At 38.9% G+C, this 22,836-nt stretch overlaps 2 protein-coding genes across 5 annotated transcripts in view; both read left to right on the top strand.

The window, feature by feature from the left end:
• Window positions 1-350: 350 nt before the first annotated feature.
• On the top strand, window positions 351-2,825 carry LOC130555265 (spermine oxidase-like). Its single transcript, XM_057335349.1, has 3 exons — window positions 351-1,522; window positions 2,320-2,491; window positions 2,706-2,825. Exons 1-3 carry the CDS (start codon window positions 351-353, stop codon window positions 2,823-2,825), a joined length of 1,464 nt encoding a protein of 487 aa, XP_057191332.1.
• A 1,725-nt stretch (window positions 2,826-4,550) lies between these two features.
• Window positions 4,551-22,836, top strand: part of dnajc10 (DnaJ (Hsp40) homolog, subfamily C, member 10) — a 255,365-nt gene continuing 237,079 nt past the window's right edge. The window contains exons 1-24 of one of the 4 annotated variants that reach the window (XR_008963172.1): window positions 4,583-4,656; window positions 4,783-4,835; window positions 5,586-5,873; window positions 5,959-6,124; window positions 6,262-6,312; window positions 6,626-6,708; window positions 6,801-6,932; window positions 7,599-7,692; window positions 8,252-8,329; window positions 8,420-8,463; window positions 8,540-8,671; window positions 8,803-8,892; window positions 9,100-9,210; window positions 9,908-10,022; window positions 10,167-10,294; window positions 11,967-12,083; window positions 13,337-13,438; window positions 13,684-13,839; window positions 14,021-14,154; window positions 14,249-14,302; window positions 14,696-14,843; window positions 15,350-15,472; window positions 15,610-15,720; window positions 15,812-15,920. Coding sequence is in view for 3 of the 4 variants with exons in the window: in XM_057336651.1 (XP_057192634.1) it covers window positions 5,676-5,873; window positions 5,959-6,124; window positions 6,262-6,312; window positions 6,626-6,708; window positions 6,801-6,932; window positions 7,599-7,692; window positions 8,252-8,329; window positions 8,420-8,463; window positions 8,540-8,671; window positions 8,803-8,892; window positions 9,100-9,210; window positions 9,908-10,022; window positions 10,167-10,294; window positions 11,967-12,083; window positions 13,337-13,438; window positions 13,684-13,839; window positions 14,021-14,154; window positions 14,249-14,302; window positions 14,696-14,843; window positions 15,350-15,472; window positions 15,610-15,720; window positions 15,812-15,823 (2,379 nt within the window). In the remaining variant the exon portion in view is untranslated. Of the gene's footprint in view, window positions 4,657-4,782; window positions 4,836-5,585; window positions 5,874-5,958; window positions 6,125-6,261; window positions 6,313-6,625; window positions 6,709-6,800; window positions 6,933-7,598; window positions 7,693-8,251; window positions 8,330-8,419; window positions 8,464-8,539; window positions 8,672-8,802; window positions 8,893-9,099; window positions 9,211-9,907; window positions 10,023-10,166; window positions 10,295-11,966; window positions 12,084-13,336; window positions 13,439-13,683; window positions 13,840-14,020; window positions 14,155-14,248; window positions 14,303-14,695; window positions 14,844-15,254; window positions 15,473-15,609; window positions 15,721-15,811; window positions 16,760-22,836 lie in introns of those variants that run through there. The other 3 variants (XM_057336650.1, XM_057336651.1, XM_057336652.1) reach the window with 3 other exon arrangements.

The following is a 22,836-nucleotide window of genomic DNA, read 5'->3' on the forward strand; positions in this document are numbered from 1 at the left end:
GTAAACATCATACAGCCTTTAAAGAGCAGCAAGGGAAGGGCAGTTTTCATACCGCAATATTTGCAACTTCATCTGTAATTCCTGATCTCGTAAAATAACATATGGACTATTAAATGGACTACAACTCACTGACATTACTGTAGGTTTTACAGGTATTTAAGTGTTGACTCAGCGCATGAGCAAACACATAAAATTTGCGTGCAGGTGAAGCTTTCTCTCATGTAAGATTTTTTGGCTCTGTATTGCTGACCAAGATTTGTTGTTGGTTCTTAGGATTTGGGTCACTTTTTAAAGTTCCTGAACTTAATTTATGCCTTTCCTTCTTTAAACAGCTGAACAAAGCAGCAGGAATGAGTGCTTCTAAAGGACCAGAGGATGTCAAGGTTGTAGTGGTGGGTTCAGGATTTGCAGGTGTCGCTGCTGCAGCCACGCTGGTCAAAGGAGGATTTCAAAATGTTCTGGTCCTCGAGGCGAAAGATAGAGTTGGAGGTCGGGTGCACACCACCAAACCGTTCACCGATAAGGTCCTTGAAGTTGGGGCGAACTGGATTCACGGACAGAAAGGAAACCCTCTTTTCCAGCTCGCAAAACAACACAACCTGCTGTCAGGGGAACCGTCGACAAGCAAAAGTATGTGCTCACCGCATTCTGTAACATCTAAAGATTTCTTTTTTAGAGAAGATGGGACGCAGGTCTCAAAAACGGTTGTAGAACAGGTTTGTTCGTGCTTCAGCGAGCTCACAGACAAAGCATTTGATGATGAACTTGATCGCAGGCACAGAAAGATGACTCTGGGTGGATATCTGGATGACGCCTTTGAAGAATCTACAGTAAATGGCCAAATGGTCTTTGAGTGGTGCAAGAGGATTGAATGCACAGATGAAGCTTGTTCTTCTCTCTACGAGGTGTCTGCAGCTCAGATTAGTAATTACACAGAACACGAGGGAGGTTTCTTCAACACTTTAGGATTGGGTGGCTATCGAGCAGTTTTAGATGTTCTCCTGAAAGATCTACCCACGGGTACTATCCAATGTAATGCAGAGGTAAAGACCATCCAGTGGGATCTGATCAAGGAAGGAGAGAGTGAGGAACATCCTGTTCGGATCACTTGTGAAAATGGGCAGTCTTATGATGCAGACCATGTGATTGTCACTGCATCTTTGGGGGTTCTCAAAGACAAAGCAGATACAATGTTTGAGCCGTCCCTACCAGAATCCAAGCTGAACGCCATTCAGAATCTAGGATTTGGAACAGTGGACAAAATTTTCCTGTATTTTGCGGAGAAGTTTTGGCCGGATGACTGTTCTACTATTCAAATGGTGTGGGAAGAAGGGCCAGAAGATGCAGATGTTTACAAAGCTTCGTCTGAAGGAGATGACTGGAAGGAGACGTGGTACAAGAAGATCACCGGTTTTGATACGGTGGCACGTCACCCCACTGCTCTGTCTGGCTGGATCACAGGAAGAGAAGCACTACATATGGAGACGCTCGAGGACAGTGAAATCGGAGAAACATGTGTGAGGTGTGTACATAGATGACAATTCATTGTGAAATTATTGTCTGTCTTTTCTATATGCATTTGTTTCATTCTGATCCATTTTTTTCACTTGTACTGATCCTAAAGAAAAGTACCTTTAAAGGGATACTTCACCCAAAAGGAAAATTCTGTCATCATTTACTCACCCTCGAGTTGTTCCAAATCTGTATAAATGTCTTTGTTCTGATGAACACAATGAAAGACATTTGGAAGAATGCTCATAACCAGACAGATTTCCCCCCCATTGACTACCATAGTAGGAAAAATATAATGGTAGTCAGAAGTGCCCCAGAACTGTTTGCTGTCCTACATCCTTCAAAATATCTTCTTTTGTGTTCAACAGAACAACATTTTTTTAAAGTAATTTGGGAGTCAATGGGGGAAAAACCTGTTTGCTTATAAGCATTCTTCCAAATATCTTTCTCTGTGTTCATCAGAACAAATACATTTATACAGATTTGGAACAACTCGAAGGTGAGTAAATGATGACTGAATTTTCATTTTTGGGTGAAGTGTCCCTTTAATAAACGTATTACAATTTAAAAGTGCTGTATGTGATTTTCTTTGCCTCCTTCACTGAAATGGATGTTATGAAAGAAATCTCACCTGTCTTGATGACAGTCGTTAGCTTTGTAAACAAAGTGTGGCACCCTTTACAGAAAACTAGCCTATCAGGAATGATTTCTGCATAATTATGAAGGGAGGTACGATGCAATTAGCAACGACTATAATCTTTTGCATATCTTTAATGAAAAAAAAGTGTTGTGATGATGTCTTTAAAGGTTACTGAGGACTTTCACTGGCTGGTCGGTGCCAGAAGCCTCAAAGATGCTCATCTCCAGATGGGGTCATGATTCCCACGTGCGTGGCTCCTATACATTTGTTCCTCATCGTGTCGATGGAGTAGAGGAACACAAGGCATTAGCATCTCCTCTTCCCCCCAAAGGGAGTGAGGTAACATCTTACAGTAGCTTATCAAATTAGTATCAGTATCAAATTATGATAGTAACACAAATTCAGTCTTAGCATCTATTTAAGATTATATTTATTTATTTGTCATATGCATACAGTATGTAAATATGCAAAATATTTAATGTACGCCTTCACTTTTTTGCGTCTGATAATTATTACCAGAGAGCTATAAAATATATTTTCTTTGTCTCTAAAGCCCCTCCAGGTGTTGTTTGCTGGTGAAGCTACACATGTGAACTTCTACACCACGACCCATGGAGCTTACATGACAGGTGTCAGAGAGGCACAGAGACTCATCAGTTATTACTCTGATTAAACACCACTATCCTAACGTTTAAGAGTTTTATATACTTGACCTCACATCTTGCAATCTGTGCATTTAATGGGTCATGGGCAACTTTGTTTGTACATTTAACTGATTGCTGTATCATGCATATCTCTGCTAAACAGTTGAAGTAATGAAGAATTATTCTGATTACTCTCTAAAGCAATGAAATGTCCGAAAATGAGCTTCTTTAATTCTAAATATAAACCATTTTAAAATATGATTTTAGTTTAATTTAGCTGTCTTAACCATGTCCAGTTGTTTGCCTAGAAAAACAATGAATACAGTATATACTGTATGTTTGTTGGTTTTAGCTAATGAAAGCTTTTCTGGCTACAGAAATGTTTCCTGATCATTCAGATTATCAATTCATCCTCTGGATGTTGTAACACTTAAAGGGATACTTCCCCCAAAAATGAAAATTCTGTCATCATTTTCTCACCTTCGAGTTGTTTGTTCTGCTGAACACAGCGAAAGATTTTTGGAAGAATGCTTATAACTAGACAGATCTTGACCTCCATTAACTACCATAGTAGGAAAAATTACTTTATCATTTTTTGTTCTGTTAAACACAAAAGAAGATATTTTGAAGAATGTAGAACATCTGTCGGCGACGATAGCCCTGTGGTTAGTGCGCCGACATATAGTGCCAGTGCAATTGCGGCCTGACGCGACTTCAATTCCCGTCTCGAGCATCATTTGCCAGTCCCTCACCCCTGTCTCTACATCCAACACTTTCCTGTCTGCTCTCCACTGTCCTATAAAAAGAATGTAGGACAGTTCTGGGGCACTTTTGACCACCATTGTATTTTTTCCTACTGTGGTAGTCAAAGGGGGGTAAAATCTGTCTGGTTATAAGCATTTTTCCAAATATCTTTCTCTGTGTTCATCAGACCAAGGTAATTTATACAGATTTGGACCCACTCGAGGGTGAGTAAATGATGACAGAATTTTCATTTTTGGGTGAAGTGACCCTTTAAACACTGCAATACAAAGATCCGAGATTGTTTAAATGAGCTAAAAAAGTGAATGTGTTTTGCTTTAACAGCATGCAGCGCTAACAGATGTGTGTTTTTACATACTTCACAAGCACGTCTGAAGAAATGATCAAATAAACTAAAGTATGCTTTTGCTTTTTCACACAACATCATTGCAGCCTTCAAAAGGTGTTTTGCACTGGAGATTACGATACATTTGTCACTTGATTTAAAAACATTTACTCAAAGTATGTTTGTCATAAAGAATAGCTTAAATGTGCTTGTTGGAAAATTATAATGTATGTAGTTTTTAGTCCATTTACAAATGAGAGAGCGTTTAACTTTCTTAGCTTAGTATTTACTTAGATTTACAGAAAATCAATCAATCAATAATGAGTCAATTCTATTAGATTTCCCCACGTTACAATTAGTGTAAAATCTAATGTTTACTGTTTTGTTACATTAGTTTAGTAGCATTGTTTGTTACATTTTCATTACTCGGGCAACAGAAAAGGGTGGTTAATTAATGTCACTATATTTAAATAACTAAATTTAACAATTATTTACTTCCATTTTAAAGTTGTGATTCATCCAGGCAAAGTATTTAAGATTGATCCCCCAAACATTATTTTATATGATGTTTTTGGTTGTTACAATAAGAATCACGTTATGCAATAAAGTCGATCTTTTTATAATTCGTGCCATGGAGGCTTTCATTTTGGAAAACCACTAAATTCCGGTAGTGAGTGCTCTTTCCGCTGACTGCTTCACACTGCTGCTGCAGTCACTCACTCACCGGTGAATCAGAGAAGCACTGGAGGAGTGTAGAAGATTTTCGAGACAAGGTCAGACACAATATCTTTTAGATTAGACTACATGCGTCCGTGCATTACTTGATTTGTCTGTTGGAATATTTTACGACTGTGTTTTATTAAAGGCGCACAGTCATTAGCTGCGTGACTGTTTTACAGATTCGAGCTTGGGTTTGTAGTCTCAGACCAACATTTATAAGTGCATTAATGAAGTAAGTTAAAATAAATTATTTATATATGGTTTAATTGTAAATACATCTATTATACATAACTAATGTGTTGTATTTGCTGTAGCTCATGTAACGCGAGCTGGTATCTAACGTTACACACAACAAATACTTTATTTAACTCTTACTGTAATAAATACATGTTTTACACACAAGCGGAGCTGATGTTGATCATTTAGATTGCAATATTAGATTTTAACTGGGATAATAACTATTTTACTTCACTTTGGTCTCATAAAGATTTGTAGACATATGGGTTTCTTTGACTATGTTAATATTGAGCATTATAAAATAAAGCCAACTATTTAAAACTATTTTTCTAGTTTATTTCATTTGTCTGCACTGTTGTTGTTGTTGATGTTGAAATGCGGCATGTTTGTTTATTACAGTGTTTAAAATGAAGCCTAATAACATGTTTATGATAGAGTTTTATACTTAAGATTGTAAGTCGACAAAATCTATACATAAACGTGGCACACCTAAATTATGACACGAAATACACATATTTATTCTTATTATATATTAAGTTTAGTTAGACTTTTAATTCAAACTGAAATGTGTCAAATTCTTTGAATAAAAACTTAAAATGTCTGTTAAATGATGTGCTTTAGATCAGATGTACAGCAGAATATGAGATGGCATGAGAAAGTTGCTCCACCCTCTCTGTAAACACATACGTGTACATTTCCTGAGATCTCCTTTCTTTCTCTTTTTCTCTTTCATCATCATTTACAGGTTCATTTGTTGAGAATGGTGATCCCCACATTCTTGTAAACATTTCTTCATCCTTCAAACACCGAAAATCTCCAACAACAGCCTTCGAGAATGCAGAGGTTGCAGAATCACCTGAGACCTGCGAGAAGAACACTGCTGTTTGCTTTTGTCGCAGTGTGGCTTTTTGTTGCGATTTCCTCAGATGAAGATTACTACAAGTTGTTGGGTATTTCTAAAGAGGCCAGTACTCGAGAAATTCGGCAGGCTTTCAAAAAGCTTGCTCTCACGATGCATCCGGATAAAAACCCAGTGAGTAGCTTCATTATTGCGTGCCATCAAGACGTGTGTGTCATCTTTTGCTGTGACAACTGACTCTTTCGTTCTGTCGTTGTAGAATGATGAAGCAGCCCATGACGAGTTCTTGAAGATCAATCGGGCCTATGAGGTGTTGAAGGATGAAGACTTGAGGAAGAAATATGACAAGTATGGAGAGAAGGGCCTGCAAGACGAACAGCAGGGAGGAAGATATGAAAGCTGGAACTATTACAGATATGATTTTGGTAATTTACTTTATTTCATCATCACATTCTGTATGGATATTATAACGCAGCATAATGATAGAAAAACAAAGCTTTAGGTTTGTTGAAGATACGCCGTACTCGTTTATTCTGGATAACAATGGTACTTTGTTTTTCAGGCATTTATGATGATGATCTAGAAATTATTACGCTGGACAGAGGAGACTTTGGTAAGTGAAGCACATTTGACCCAAATTATGCATTATATTTCTAGAATAGCTGAAAATGTATTTTGTTTGTGTAAAACTCACAAAATCAGGTCACGCTGTCCCCCTAAAATTAAAAGATCACATTTTGCATACATTAAGTGAACCCTGTTTTATGTATTGTTGGCTTTTGGGTAGAAATGTGACACGCACATTTTTTAACATGTTAATTCACCCGTCACCTGTTTCAGCTGATCTTGTATAATTTATTTTCCAAAAGAGGCCAGACATGTTCTTGCAAACGGTGGAGTGTCACATGGTTTTTGTTTTTCCACAGATGCAGCGGTAAATTCGGGAGAGGTCTGGTTCGTGAATTTCTACTTTCCACGCTGCTCGCACTGTCACGACCTAGCTCCTACGGTACATAGCGCGATGTGTCATCTCATATTCCTTATCTTCCTCCTCACGTGTGCTGTAGATTAATTTGACCATCATGCCATCGTGTCCCATAGTGGCGAGAGTTTGCTAAGGAGATGGACGGGGTGATTCGGATAGGTGCTGTGAACTGTGGTGATAATGGCATGCTGTGCCGGAGTAAAGGAATCAACAGCTACCCCAGCCTTTATGTGTTCAGGAACGGAATGGTAAGAGAATTTTGATTTTGCTTTCGTCAGGATATATATACTCTAATGTACACTGCCCGTCCAAAAAAAAGTCACCACCTGGATTTAACTCAGCAAATAGGTAAGAGCCTCCCATTAGATTGGAGGTCTAGGTTCAGCAATGTTATGTGCCCAAAGAATGAGGTCAGCTGACTACCTGAATGTACTGAATGACCAGGTTATTCCATCGATGGGTCTTTTCTTCCCTAAAGGCACGGGCATATTCCAAGATGTCAATGCCAGAAATAATCGGGCTCAAATTGTGAAAGAGTGGTTCAGGGAGCACGAGACATCATTTTCACACATGGTTTGGCCACCACAGAGTCCAGACCTTAACCCCATTGAGAATCTTTGGGATGTGCTGGAGAAGAATTTGCGCAGCAGTCCGACTCTCCCATCATCAATACAAGATCTTGGTGAAAATGAATGCAACTCTGGACGGGAATAAATGTTGGACGGGAATACATTGCAGAACCTTATCGAAACGATGCCACGGCGAATGCGTGCTGTAAACAAACCTGAAGGCGGTCCAACGAAATATTAAAGTGTGTGACTTTTTTTTTTGGATGGGCAGTGTATATACTGTATACATGTATGTAATGTTTGATGTTTAGTCGCACTTAAATTCAAATGCAATCATGTCAACAGAATCCAGAGAAATACTATGGCGACAGATCGAAAGCAAGTCTTATGACGTTTGCTATGCAACTTGTGCAGAGCAAAGTGGAAGAACTTTGGCAAGGTATTAGATTTTAACTTGTATAGTGAGGTCTAAAAGGTTAACTGAACAGTTCACCCAAAAATGAAAATTCTGTCTTCATTTACTCACCATCAAGTTGTTGCAAATCTGTATACATTTCTTTGGTCTGATGAACACAGAGAAAGATATTTGGAAGAATGCTTCATGCTTGTAATCAAACCACCATTGACTACCATAGTAAGAGAAATTGCTTTATGAATAACTTTGTTCTGTTGAACACAAAAGAAGATATTTTGAAGACCGTAGCAAAGCAAACAGTTCTGGGACACTTTTGACTAACATTGTCATTTTTCCTCCTATGGTAGTCAATGGTGGCCAAGAACTGTTTGGTTACAAGCATTCTTCCAAATATCTTTCTCTGTGTTCATCAGAAAAAAGAAATGTATACAGATTTGCAACAACTCGAGTAAATGATGACATAATTTTTATTTTTGGGTGAACTGTCCCTTTAAGACCTCACTGAATGGTGTTTTTACAGTTTTAGCATTTGAAACATTAAAAATCAATTTTGTCTTTAAACATTTTGGATTTGTATTTTCAGGCAATATCTTCGCTGAGATTGATCGTGCATTTGCAGAAAGAATCGGCTGGCTGATAACTTTCTGTGCTGACACTGGAGGTGTGACTATTAAACTTAAATAGTTCAATTAAATAAAGACTCGCTCTCTGTTTTGCTGAAAAGTCGCTTAAACAATATTGTTTCTCATAGACTGCGTGGAATCTCAGACTAGACGAAAGCTGGCTGGAATGTTGGCAAGTCATTTATTATGAAATTTGTCATGAATATCGTGTTTTATAATAATATGAATATTCATGTTTGTTTCTTCAGGACGGTCTGGCACATGTAGGCTGGATGGATTGCTCCAAACAGGCAGACCTATGTGACAGCTTTGACGTCACCACGAGCACAACAGCCCTTTTCCCCCCTGGTAGTTCTCTTACTCAGAGAGGAAGCGTGTTGGTTAGTCTGATACTGATGAACATTTATGCATGGCCTCACACTTTTATTGTTATTGCTTTACTGTAAACCTTTAAAAACAAATTTAAAAGTGTTAATGTGATGCGCTGGTTCTTTCATTTTCACTTTTGCAGTTCATCCAGAGTTTGGATGCTAAAGAAATATATGCACAAGTATTGAAGCATCTGCCTGACTTGGAGATGCTTACAAAGGAGAGCTTTGAGGTACGATCTTACGTGCGTTTCATCACGAATACCATGTGAACAAATACTGTATAAGCTCACATATCTAGATGAGTACGTTTGCACTGAACTGTACCACACCCAACATTACCTGTATCAGTGTTTACATAAGACAACTGACACTTAGCGTTGTGCATAACTGGGTGGCACAACTGTGTTGATATGTCTTGAATTTTTTTGTCATTTCAGGATAAATTAGCTCATCATCGATGGCTCGTCAGCTTCTCATTTGGAAACGATGACCTGGCATCACACGAGTTCAAAAAACTCAACGCTCTGTTGAAAGACTCTCACATACAGGTGCTTCATTTCTCTTTGTCGCTTTTATGTTCCATGGAAGAATCATACAGGTTTGGGGAACAACACTGAGAATGGAAAATGTAATTAAAGGGGTCATATGGTGCGAACACGTGTTTTTAGTTGTCTTTGGTGTGTTATAAGTTGCCCATGCATGTATTAGACACATGTCGGAAGAAAAGATGCATTCTATCTAAAAGCGAATGCTCACACAGACCTGCCTGAAACGCCTCGTGTAACCACACCCCCACAAATCTACGTCAGTTCGTGGTATGATTTGACTAAGACCGCCCAAATGTATACGCAAGTAAGGTGGGCGTACCTGTCAGTACAATTGCTTTGGAACCTGATGTTCCAAATATGGTAAGAGGCGTAACATTTCCGTCACACGCTTGCAGTATTCCACCAATCACTACGCACTGGTTAACTGGCCAATCATAGCACACCTCGCTTTTCAGAGCGATGAGCTTTGTTAAAAATCTGCGAGTTTCAGAGAAGCGGGGCAAAGAGGAGATACAAACATGCACGGTATGTGGAAAATACAGCGTTTTTGAACCTTAAATCGTGTAAACACATTGCATTACATCTAAAACAAACAATAATATTAGTTTTAGCCGTGTCATATTACCCCTTTAAAATTGTAATAGAAGTCATGATTTCACTTGGATTGTTGGATTGAAGTTGTTCTCTGTCTGCACAGGTGGGGAAGGTGGACTGCATCTCTGATTCAGACCTCTGCACTTCTCTGTATATTCACAAACCATGTGTGGCTGTTTTTAAAGGGCTTGGAATTCATGATTATGAGATTCACCATGGTAAGTTCAAACATGCTTTTCTGCACATTGCAATGCTTTTAAAGCTTTAGAGACAACTAGAAAATCCACCTTGATTACATTTTAGTCTGTATTGAAGAGGTTTAACGGTTTTCTGATGCCCTCTATGCCGTGTTAATTTTTCAGGTAAAGATGCCCTGTATAACATAGTAGCATTTGCAAAAGAGAGCGTCGGCGCCCACGTGACCACTCTCAGACCTGAGAACTTCCCCAGTCATGAGAAAGAGCCCTGGCTGGTTGACTTCTTTGCACCTGTGAGTTATCAATATATCTGAAATTCTCTATTAAACATCCGCTGAAAGCTGATTATTTTGAACTCTGCTAAGCATGTAGCCACATTGCCATGGTAACTTCCTGCCTATGGCGCATTCTTTGAGCTCATGTTGGTGTAAAATTATTTAATTCTTTATACACTGACCAAAATTATAAACGCAACACTTTTGTTTTGCCCCCATTTTTCATGAGCTGAACTCAAAGATCTAAGACTTTTTCTATGTACACAAAAGGCCTATTTCTCTCAAATATTGTTCACAAATCTGTCTAAATCTGTGTTGGTGAGCACTTCTCCTTTGCCGAGATAATCCATCCACCTCACAGGTGTGGCATATCAAGATGCTGATTAGACAGCATGATTATTGTACAGGTGTGCCTTAGGCTGGCCACAATAAAAGGCCACTCTAAAATGTGCAGTTTTATCACACAGTACAATGCCACAGATGTTGCATGTTTTGAGAGAGCGTGCAATTGGCATGCTGACTGCAGGAATGTCCACCAGAGCTGTTGCCCGTGAATTGAATGTTCATTTCTCTACCATAAGCTGTCTCCAAAGGCGTTTCAGAGAATTTGGCAGTACAGCCAACCGGCCTTACAACCACAGACCACGTGTAACCACACCAGCCCAGGACCTCCACATCCAGCATCTTCACCGCCAAGATCGTCTGAGACCAGCCACCCGGACAGCTGCTGCAACAATCGGTTTGCATAACCAAAGAATTTCTGCACAAACTGTCAGAAACCGTCTCAGGGCTCATCTGCATGCTCGTCGTCCTCATCGGGGTCTCGACCTGACTGCAGTTCGTCATCGTAACCGACTTGAGTGGGCAAATGCTCACATTCGATGGCGTCTGGCACTTTGGAGAGGAGTTCACTTCACGGATGAATCCCGGTTTTCACTGTACAGGGCAGATGGCAGACAGCGTGTATGGTGTCGTGTGGGTGAGCGGTTTGAGGATATCAACGTTGTGGATCAAGTGGCCCATGGTGGCGGTGGGGTTATGGTATGGGCAACGAACACAGGTGCATTTTATTGATGGCATTTTGAATGCACAGAGATACCGTGACGAGATCCTGAGGCCCATTGTTGTGCCATTCATCCACAACCATCACCTCATGTTGCAGCATGATAATGCATGGCCCCATGTTGCAACGATCTGTACACATTCCTGGAAGCTGAAAACATCCCAGTTCTTGCATGGCCAGCATACTCACCGGACATGTCACCCATTGAGCATGTTTGGGATGCTCTGGATCAGCGTATACGACAGCGTGTTCCAGTTCCTGCCAATATCCAGCAACTTTGCACAGCCATTGAAGAGGAGTGGACCAACATTCCACAGGCCACAATCAACAACCTGATCAACTCTATGCAAAGGAGATGTGTTGCACTGCGTGAGGCAAATGGTGGCCACATCAGATACTGACTGGTTTTCGGACACCCCCAATACAGTAAAACTGCACATTTTAGAGTGGCCTTTTAATGTGGCCAGCCTAAGGCACACCTGTGCGGTAATCATGCTGTCTAATCAGCATCTTGATATGCCACACCTGTGAGGTGGATGGATTATCTCAGCAAAGCATATATTTGTAAATGCTTGCTTATATATTAAAGGAAGTAAGTGTAATATGGGTTGTGTTTCTGTTTTACAGTGGTGTCCACCATGTCGAGCTCTTCTCCCTGAACTGAGAAAAGCCTCCATCCAGCTCTTTGGACAGCTGAAGTTTGGGACTCTGGACTGTACAATACACGAGGGGCTTTGCAACATGGTACAGTTACACAGCACATATCACCTATGCTCAGATGTGACAGGTTTTGGTCTGGCCTGATATCTGTCGACTTCCTGAGCTTAACATTTTTAGCGTTTTACTGTAGTTTCCTGTCTTGCGGATGCAGAGCATGTAGTTAATAAGGAGCTTCCTGTCTTAGTTACCAGTGTGATCTGTTGATTACAAAATCATCATCTTTTCCACATGAAACCACAGTATCAAGACATTTTTAAAGGTGAAGGTGTAATCTTTGCATCAGTAACAGCACCCATAGTTATGTTTTCATAGATGCCACATCTTGAAACGTTGTCGATTACAGCATAAATTGAGTTTTGTTTGAGCATATGTTATGTTTTGATGGATTGCTCACATAGATTGACTTTTAGTTTGGTGCTGATAATAAGACTTATTACACGGCTCGTAGGAATGCTTGATTCTGATTGGCCAGTCATGACATTTGCAGGTTCATTATTCCCAGATAACAACCTCTTTAAAACTAATAACACCCGGTAACCCGGATGCAGCAAATCATTTTGACAGGTTTTTTTGACAAATTAAATATAAATGTATCTTTTAATAACATATATGGCATTATATTTACAAACGATATAACCAAATTGCCTGTTCGTGACATCTGAACGTCGTTACTTACCTTAAAACTGAAAGTAAACTGCTTTTCTTAGCGGAAGGTCTGCATTCGGTCTGCATGTCCTGTTTTTTTTTCATGTGGCAAGTAGCCGTGCAATAAGTGGTATAATGTACAAGCAGCCGGCGTGAAATAAGCCCCTTCAGTGTGATACTGATAAACTGTCGAGGCTTATTTCTGCGATAACAACCGGCTGCCTGTACATTATCCCTTACATAACCCACCATTAAGACTTAAAGTCCCAGTTTCACAGACAAGGCTTAAGGCTAGTCCCAGACTAAAATGAATGTGTGACTTGTCTTAACTGAATAAAACTTGCCCAGAAATATCTTAAAATATATCAGTGCCATTGTTTTGTCTCAAGATGCACACCAGTAATGTATTCTTCTTTATAGGCATTTTTATAAAGGCGACATAAATATCTAAATTCAACAAAGGCATAGTCCTGACTTCGGTTAAGCCGTGTCTGTGAAACCGGGCCAAAATGTTTCATCTATGATTGTTGTAGACCTCAATTTTTATTAAAAATAAAAAGCCAATTTTACCAATAATATAATACTTGTGAAGACAGCTGGCTCTCATTACCTGCATCATCTTTCTTCCTCAGTACAACATTCATGCATATCCAACAACAGTCATCTTCAACAAGTCCAGCATCCATGAGTATGAGGGTCATCACTCTGCAGACGGCATCCTGGAGTTCATAGAGGTGAGAGATAGAGGGACTAAGACACAGCTTTCAACATGCAACTGTGTTATCAACAGTATTCATACCCTGATAACAATATAGAATATTCACAGTACTGTATTATTTTTAATAGATGTTTACTGGCTTTTCGTTTAAATTTATTCGGCTACAATGGCTGTTTCCATTTGAGGTTTTAGTCCGATCTAGTTAGTTCAGCAGGAGGTCTAGACTTGATATTGATGAGATACATGATTTGCCTTCTGCAGGACCTGGTGAACCCTGTGGTGGTGACTTTGACCACAGAGTCATTCCAGGAGTTGGTGACGAAACGCAAATCCACGGACACTTGGATGGTTGATTTCTATGCTCCATGGTGCGGCCCCTGCCAGGCCCTGCTGCCCGAGTGGAAGAGAATGGCACGGGTAGGACAATCTCTCTGTGTGCTTTGATGAGGATTTAACCAAAACCAAAATGACTTAAAATGCCCGGTGAATATGTAGAATTTACTTTGTACGTAATTGTTTTATCATGTTAGCAAAGCATATTACATTATATTAGAACTTCACTTGATTTCTTAATTTTCATTTCTGTGTCTGTTTTCAGATGCTGGGTGGGATTATAAACGCGGGCACGGTTGACTGTCAGAGACACCATTCGTTCTGTCAGAGCGAAAACGTCCGAGCATATCCAGAGATCCGGCTCTTTCCTCAGAACGCTAACCGCAGGGATCAATACCAGTGCGCTTTGCTTTCTCACTCATTAGAGTTACTGTCTGTACCTCAAACACTGATTTTACAAGATCTGTTTCTCTCTTTCTCTCATTGGTTACAGAACTTATAACGGGTGGCATCGGGATGCGTTTTCACTCAAGACTTGGGCCTTGAGGTGAGCAGGATCCCTTTTTGTTCAGAACATTTCAGGGACAGTAATAGCTGGACAAACTTTTTTTATTTTTCTGTGTTGCTTTTTGGCAATATTAGATACAGTACATAGTTATTAATTTATTAAAACCATTAGCATTGAAGTAATTCATAAAAATGCATCAAACTTGCCAACCCCAAAACCTTTTCTACTATTTTGAGTCATAATGTGATTGTAATATTCAGTCTAATGACATAGTTGTCTGCGCTTGTTAATACAGATGCCACAGATTTTTCAGGCCACGTAGGAACAGGCCACGAATGGTTTAGTCTTATTTTGTGTATAATTATGCAAAGCCATGTGTTTAATAGATTTTGCATTTTGTACGTTTTGACCCCTGGATTCCTCCGTCTCCAGTTTTCTGCCTCGAGCCTCAGTGGATCTGTCACCTGAAGATTTTACGAAACAGGTTTTGGGAGGAAAGGATCATTGGGTGTTGGATTTTTACGCCCCGTGGTGTGGCCCCTGCCAAAACTTTGCCCCGGAGTTTGAAGTCCTTGCAGGGGTGAGACTTTTTCCGATGTACCATCAAACTAATCCAATGTACCGAATGCAACAGCCACAATTCTTTGCATCTTTGCAAGTACTGGTGTTTCCTTTAAAAAAATGCAAATCTAGTTGCAAATGCACTTCAACTGGCACTGGCAGGTCAATGATAATGCAATGCTTCAGCCAATCACGTGTGCGTTTTCTTTAATGCTACCAAGAAAGGATTTTGCATGTATGTAGATGCTTTCTGAACAGACTACGTGAAGATTTAGCTGCACACCCACGTTTCACTCATAGATCTAAACTGACATCTCAATTAAGGCTGGGCACTATAAGCAAAAATGTCATTTAACATATGAACATATTTCTACTGGCTGATTTGTACTGCGGCACAGATTGAATATATTATCATACTGCCCATCCTCAGAGAAACAAAAGGATGGTTCCTGGCTTTCTTCTGTAGTCACTACAAGTGCTCCGATCATGAATAATTCAGCAGCAACCTGTTCACCTGTTGTGCAGATGATGAAGGGTACGGTGAGAGCTGGCAAAGTGGACTGTCAGGCACATTACCAGATCTGTCAGAACGCTGGGATCAAGGCTTACCCCACTGTCAGGTTTTACCCCCGTCTGGGCACCCGACGGGTAAGACATGCACCTGCTAGAATTTAATTCCATCGTGCTCTCTAGATGCTGTGATGCATCTGCTAAATGCATAAATGTAAACGTACTGCATAAATGTACCTCCTAACAAGTACATACTTTCTGTTCCGCATTCTTAGCGAGATCAGGGTGGAGAGCATATTAACAGCAGGGACGCCAATGTCATCGCAGACATTCTCCGACAGCGACTACAGCAGCTTGCAACACAGGGGAAATCCTCAACATTTAAAGTAAGATACTGTCGGTATTTGTTAAACCTAGTGTATAGTTAATTTTGTTGGACAATCTTGATGTCAATCGGTTTGATTTACTGCCCCACAGGATGAACTCTAGGACTTGCGATCCACAGATGCTCTTTTCTACCGAGCAGTGTGACTGAGGGGGAAACGCACACTTTTAAAAAGACTCTTTAATGAGAGCGAGATTTGTTCACTGCCAAATGGACTGTAGAGAGGAGTGATATCACCTCTGCTGCAGCAGAAAATGGTTCTTGGAAGAAGTCGGTGTATTTAAGGACAAGCATCTGCAAATGTGATGTTACTGATTCAAGATGAGGTCACCACAGTGCAATTTTTACGACTGTGATGTATGAATGTACTGTCAACATTTATGTCGTCGTTTCTTCACACAGACTGTAAATAACAGATGTATTTTTCTCATGCCTTTTTGAAGAGTATTTCTGACTCATTAAACTACTCTTCTAACTGTACATGTCCTGTTATAAACACGATTGAGATTTTAGTTGTTTTACAACTGTTTAGAGTTACATTACTGTAACTTTTGTATTGTTTCCACAACAACAGATCCTTTCTTTCTCCAGTGGACTGTCATATTTGTAAGGTTTGAAGGTAGTCGTACAACGGTTATAATGGGTTTTACTCATGTTTGTAATTGTTTTCTCCACCTCCACTGGTCCTTTAAAATTCGGTGTTTTGTCTTATTTTTAGTTCCAGCAGTCATTTTCTGTGGAAACCTTCTCTTAAATTATTTTTCCTTGTCATTTCTGTGCTCTCCCTGGGAGAATGATCGCGTGACGTGGCCGAAGGTTTCAACTAGGTGGCGGTAATGTAACATCAATTCACTTAAAGTGTGAGACATTCGCCATTGATTTTGTGGAAACAGCAGCTCAATAAACATCACACAATGCCATGTTTATTCGTAAATGGGTCAGGTAAATTTAATTTGTTATTAACTATTTTTCTTGTCACGATATGAAGATCAGCTACTGTTGAAAACGCACAATGGTATTTATGAATAAATTATATTTATTTAATTTATGTTGAAATATAATTTATATATAATGTATACCTTAATTACAAACTAATATCCATGTGAACAGTTCTTTTATTATTTTTTTTAGCCCTGTAAGCAAACAAACACCCAAGCAGCGACCGAAAAAAGCAACCACAACTTTAAGAATCCAGTCAGTTTTGTCAGTTCAATCTCTAAGCTCTAACAATAGAAATATTGTACAAATTTTGCTTATAAATGGTTAAACTATTCCCAAAGAAACGTTAAAAATCTTACTTTTGTGAAGGATGTAATTCACAAAGTTTCCTGACTGGAAATTCCCTCCATCTGCCATTGGTCGGACCATCACATAGCCCCGCCCCCAAATCAAGCCATTGGTTTTGTGTCGATATGATCAATCAACCCGCTGTGGCTTAATTTTACGCGTTTCCGTATATTAAGATAAAACAGTAGAGATTATTTTAACAGAAAATATGTACACCATATAAGATGAGCAGTCTTTAAACGTGACTCACACACCAATATCTATAACCCAACCCTTCTTTATTCCCTATCTTTCTGCTAAAAAAACAACAACCCAAAACCAGCTGGTTTAGCTTGTCGTGCAACGGCCTGGTTTAGCAGAATGGTTTTAAAGAGGTTTTAAGCAATATTTCAATATTGATCGGTCTGGTCTTTTCAAGGTTGCTCTGCCAGCTCTACACACGTCAATGTGACCAATAGGCTATTACTGTCCCCTTCCAGTTAAAGCTCATCTAACCTTCCTCAATTTTACCTAGGGAACAGAAAGCAGAACAGAAGGAGTGGGTTCAAAGTCCCCCGTCCCTCCCAGTATTTATATGTTCGGAAGATGAAATATCCAGGGGCTGTGGCAACACATCAACTTTCTTCTTTTTCCTTTTGTCTGTCAGTTCTCTTCACAGTGCGCAGTGTGTGTCCTGGCACCAGCGCTGGAACAGGCCTCGCCACCGCGCGGCCACCAAGACAACATGCTTACCTTGGATGAAAGCTCGTGCAGGCTTCTCTCGCCCGCATACACGCCCACACCACGCTGGAACAAAATCCCTCAACGGTGTGACCCCTCCGTACACCCCAAACCGCGGCGGACCGTCGGGTCCAGCAGCTTCACCCGTCCAGCGCTTGTGAAATCATGGATAACACGCAGGGTGGGGAGAACGCCATAAAAAACAGTACACCTCAAATTAAAGCAAGGTTCACTAGTAATTGTGAAAGGTCATTTCGACCATTAGAGAACTTTGGAGAAGAATCAGGGGCCGTGCGCACGAACGCGCGTGTGTGCGTGCGTGTGAATGTGCTGCCCAGGTGAGGCAGCGTTCCCGGAGCTGTGGTTGCGCTGGTAATGCCTTGAGAACTGGGCGACCCTGCGGGATCGCTACAAGTTTATTTTCTTTCATTGTGAGGTGGAAAAAAACCCACCTGGGGCCGCTGGACAGGCTCTCCCCGCTGGCAGCGCTTTTCCCAGTTCTGGCGTCAGCGAGTTGTAGCACCTTGTAACCACGTTGTGGTTTTTACGAGAGGAACACTAGAGTTCACGGAAAACACGACGATATGGTTTTAAAACGCCAACGTCATTTTAAGCAATCATAAAAATGTGTGTTGTCATTAAAGTTTAATACTTGATTAAAGTTTTATACTTATTTGAATAAATATCACACCAAAATGTTTATGTCTCTTCTTGATTGAGCGCAGTTCATTTAGTCGATGGAAAGAGATTCGTTCGCACGGTGGGGAGTCGAAGAATTATAGAAAGGCTAAAGGGTTTATGAAGCCCGCCCATGTAATGATTTTTCTCCATCAGGTGCACAACTCAATTAAACGGACTATAAATCCACATGCTTGGTGACTAGGGGAAAGTCGCGACCCTCATTTTTGGGATCGGGGTCTATTAAAGGAATAGTTCACCCCAAAAAATACAATTTTGTCTCCATGTACTCACTCTCGTGTACTGTAAGTGTTTTATTCCTCCCTGCAACAACAGTGATAGAATGTTTAATTAAAAACGTCTTGTCTTCATTATTGTAAAACATCTGAGACGTTTGGATTAATTACTTTTTATGAAATGGCAAATACAGGTTTATATAGCCTATGTTTTATTTAAAAACATAATTAATGTTAAAGACTCACCTATGAGATTTTAGAGGTTTGAAATATTTTATGGTTCTTTAAAAATATGTATGAAACCAATGCAGACAAGCTATATTTATATGAAGTATATCATATAGTTCTACATAACTACTTGGGCCATACATTTTTTTCATTTTTTTTCTTTTAAGTTATTATTTATATTCGTACATATTATATTGAGCTTTCACTCTCTCTCTATATGATGCTCAAACCTCTGTTGACAGTATAAATGACTGTCATCTCAGGAATTATTCAAAGGATTTATTGAAACCTCTTTTTTGATGTCTATCAGGGTGTTAAAATACAAGATGCCCAACAGATAAAGCATCTATTTGGCCAGACAATGTAAACGTGATAATTGGGGCTTTTTAAGCTCTATATTTGTCCTCTACAGAATATTTGAAAGCAACTTGCAGCTTCTTCTTTTTACAGAGATCTTATCACAGCGAGATCTTTAAGGACTCACAGTTATCAAAACCTCACGGCTGGCTGTACTTAAGCAATTAGCGTTGACTTTAAGCCCGAAAGAAGAGAATAGTTTATTTTGAGATAATGAATCAATTGGAAAACAAAGAAAAGCAGTCAGTAAACAAAGAAAAGCACAAGACAAGTTCTTTGATGAATGGAATTGTGGGCAAATGTAATATAGACCTGTATATTCATTTTTCTTCTGTTGAAGACAAAATAATATATTTTGAGAAATGTTTTAGTGGTTTCGTGTCCATACAATGGAAGTCAATGGGGACCAATGTTGTTTGGTTATTAACATTCTTCAGAATATCTACTTTTGTGTTCTGTGGATGAAAGAAAGTCACAAAAACTATGAACAATTTTTTGGGGTGCTTTCCCTTTAAGAACACGGAACAGACTTCTGTGTTGGATACACCTGACAACAGCTGCTCATGGTTCTCCGATGTTCTCCTCTTTAGGTGACCACATAGCCTTTAGGAAGCCAGCACTTGTCCTTGGCCTCATTAAAGGGCAGCCTTGTTTTTCTATGGCAGAGCACAAAGAAAAGGAGCTATAAATGCACTGTACAGCTGTTTTAACACACTGAAACAACAACAGCGAGGAGAAGTGCATTAGACATCTGCAAAACATTTGAGCTGGACCTCTACAGTCCAGACAATCCTTCATCATTCACCACTCGGCACCTGTGAACGGGACACACACACACGGCACTGTGTTAACGCATTATACAATGCAACATAAAGCAATTGATGCAGTGATGCAAGCTTCCTTGGCTAAATTTTAAATATAACGCATGTGATTAGCAGTGCACTGTGTTCATATGTTACAGACACATGTGAAAGTGCTTTAAGTCAGTTATCTTCACGTAAATCCTGTAGAAAGCTCAGCAGGTTTATGCAAAAGGGTTGTCAAAGGTCTACACATACCCTGTTTCTTCACTACATATTTTTTATATATTTTTATATATATTAAATATAATATACTTTGTATGTTTTTGCTGTTCATATGTTCAATATTCAATTATATTTTTAAAGTGCTTTAAATGTTGTATACATGTTACTTGCAGTATAAACTGAAGCTCAGCTTTGAGATGAATTTAAGGAGGCTTGACAAAAATGAAAACAACACTGCTAGTCAACCACAGAGCATAGACAAAATATTAAAAACAAAGGAAACTGTAGTCAATGAAGGCTTTTTTTTCTTGTGAGCTATTTGTTTTAATGCATTTTTGTGTATTTGAATAAAACCCATTTTCCCTGATATGCTGTAGTTTTCTTTTTTTGCCCCCAAATCCCATTTTTGCCCCCAAATTGTCCAATACCTTAAAAGTTTAGTGTTTCATCTATTTTGTACTATACACCTCCTTTTTTGATGGTTCAGCCGAACCTGAGGGTCATTAAAAGAAAATACTGTACAAATATGGGATAAACTGTATAGGCCTACAGCTGCGGAAAAATAAGAGAAAAAATATTTTCAGTTTTTCTGAATTTACCATTTCTAAAAATGATCATGTTTGTTTCTACTAACAATATTTCAATTAAAAATATTGTTTCTATTTGCATTTATTTGCAGAAAATGAAAACAGGAGAACAGGTCAAAATCACAGAAGAGATGCTCTGTATTTTTAAGACCTCACATACTGCAAAGAAAATAAATGAATATTCACTTTTAAGCAATACAACAGTAATATTTGTACATGTAATAAGGAAAAGTTCAAAAATTGATTTTTATCACAGTATCAAAATACATCAAGAAATTTTGATTTAATGAAATTTTGAAATGGTCTCTTATTTTATCCAGGGCTGTATACATATACTATATATAACCTGAATACATATCTGTACATACACTAGTATACAGTATATGATATTCAGAATGTGGTTGAATTTAAGTGGCATGTAGCTGAAGGATAGAAAAGACACTGATTGTTGAAAGATTACAGACCTGAAGAAACGTATTTACTGAGCAAGTATGTTGGACATATTAAGAGTTATTCATACGTGAATCAGTGAAGATATTTTATTCCCAGGGGAAAACAGGCTGATCTGCATATTGACTCACAGGATGTGTTAAATATATAATAAACATCTTTTCCCCTGTAAAAGCTCAAATTATGTATAAGCATAACTGTTGCTTTGTTTGAGAACGGTTACTCATAAGTGACTCTTGGCATCGCTGTGCCTGTTTCACTCCCTTGCGTGCAAAACTTAATTAGCATTTCTTGGAATATCAGTTTCCCTGTTAACACATACTGAACAGAGACCTGAAGTAACATTCATATTTGACCAGAGAATTGACAGTGAACCACAAGAGTTTAAATGTTTTCCCCATTAAACAAAAACTGTAACGCAATTAATTTGCACTTTTGACAAAAGTGATTAAAATGATGTCAAGTTACATAATACAAAGAATTATGTTATTTTATAACTACAAGAAGTTTACTTATTTCACAAGAAGCAGAATATTGCTGTGCTGATTGACATGAACAGTTAATTCTGCATAATAAATTGGGAAGAAGAAAATATTTGAATGACATGAATTCACTTGACAAAATTAAAACAAGTGATGGGTGAAACTGAAGGTTTATTCAATTCAATTCAATTTTATTTATATAGCGCTTTTCACAATGTGCATTGTTCCAAAGCAGCGTTACAGGAGAGAATAAGAAAAACTGAAAAACACAAAAAGGTAAAAAAACAGCACAGTGCATGGTGTTTATAAGGTTTATGAAATCAAAAGTGCATCTGTCAATCATTCCATCTAGTTTAATGTAGAAAACCTACTTCTAGACAGAATGGCAAGACCTTGGTAATTTTCTACTGCTGACAAAAATGAAGGGAAGCCCTGTTTGAATTTCTGAATGATGATGTAATCTTGAAATATTAGCACCATGTAATTCTGACTTTACTGCACACCTCAAATCTAAAACATTTCCCAGATTTTTCACACACATTTCAACATGTGTTTTTGATCAGCGTTTATATTCATGGACACAGACCCTACGGTGTGTCAGGAAATGTCTAAAATGAGAAAAAGAGACCCAAACGCACAGTTTCTCTTGTCATCCGTTTTTATAGTGTGATGTATGGAGGTCAGTAATTCTTTTGATTCTTTTCCAACAATCAGAAGAGCACGGAGGAAAAGTTCTCATTGTCAGCTGTTTCGGATAACGCTGCCCACATCAAATTGGGGTAAATCAATTTGAAAGAAGCAATGGTCATATTATTGTCCCCTAGGATGAAACTCTTTGTAGTTTTCCTCACTGGAGTAATTTGCTTTGGATAAAAGCGTCTGCTAAGTGCCAAAATGTAAAAGATATTCTGCTCATAAATGTTTCCTCTAACCATTTGGCATAAAACCGAATGCAGTTGTTCTAATATTTACTACATTAGGCTATTTATGCCATTTGTCATGAAGTAGATAGATCAGTACATTATTTACCTCTTCTTTCTCTTCTCATACAGAATGGATGTGAACTC

The sequence above is a fragment of the Triplophysa rosa genome, linkage group LG6 (assembly GCF_024868665.1).
Source record: "Triplophysa rosa linkage group LG6, Trosa_1v2, whole genome shotgun sequence".
NCBI lineage: Eukaryota > Metazoa > Chordata > Actinopteri > Cypriniformes > Nemacheilidae > Triplophysa > Triplophysa rosa.

Coding starts and splice junctions, on each gene's coding strand:
- LOC130555265 (XM_057335349.1), top strand. CDS start 351: ATGAGTGCTTCTAAAGGACCAGAGGATGTCAAGGTTGTAGTGGTGGGT. Junction 1,523..2,319: donor ATCGGAGAAACATGTGTGAG/GTGTGTACATAG, acceptor ATGTCTTTAAAG/GTTACTGAGGACTTTCACTG. Junction 2,492..2,705: donor TTCCCCCCAAAGGGAGTGAG/GTAACATCTTAC, acceptor TTGTCTCTAAAG/CCCCTCCAGGTGTTGTTTGC.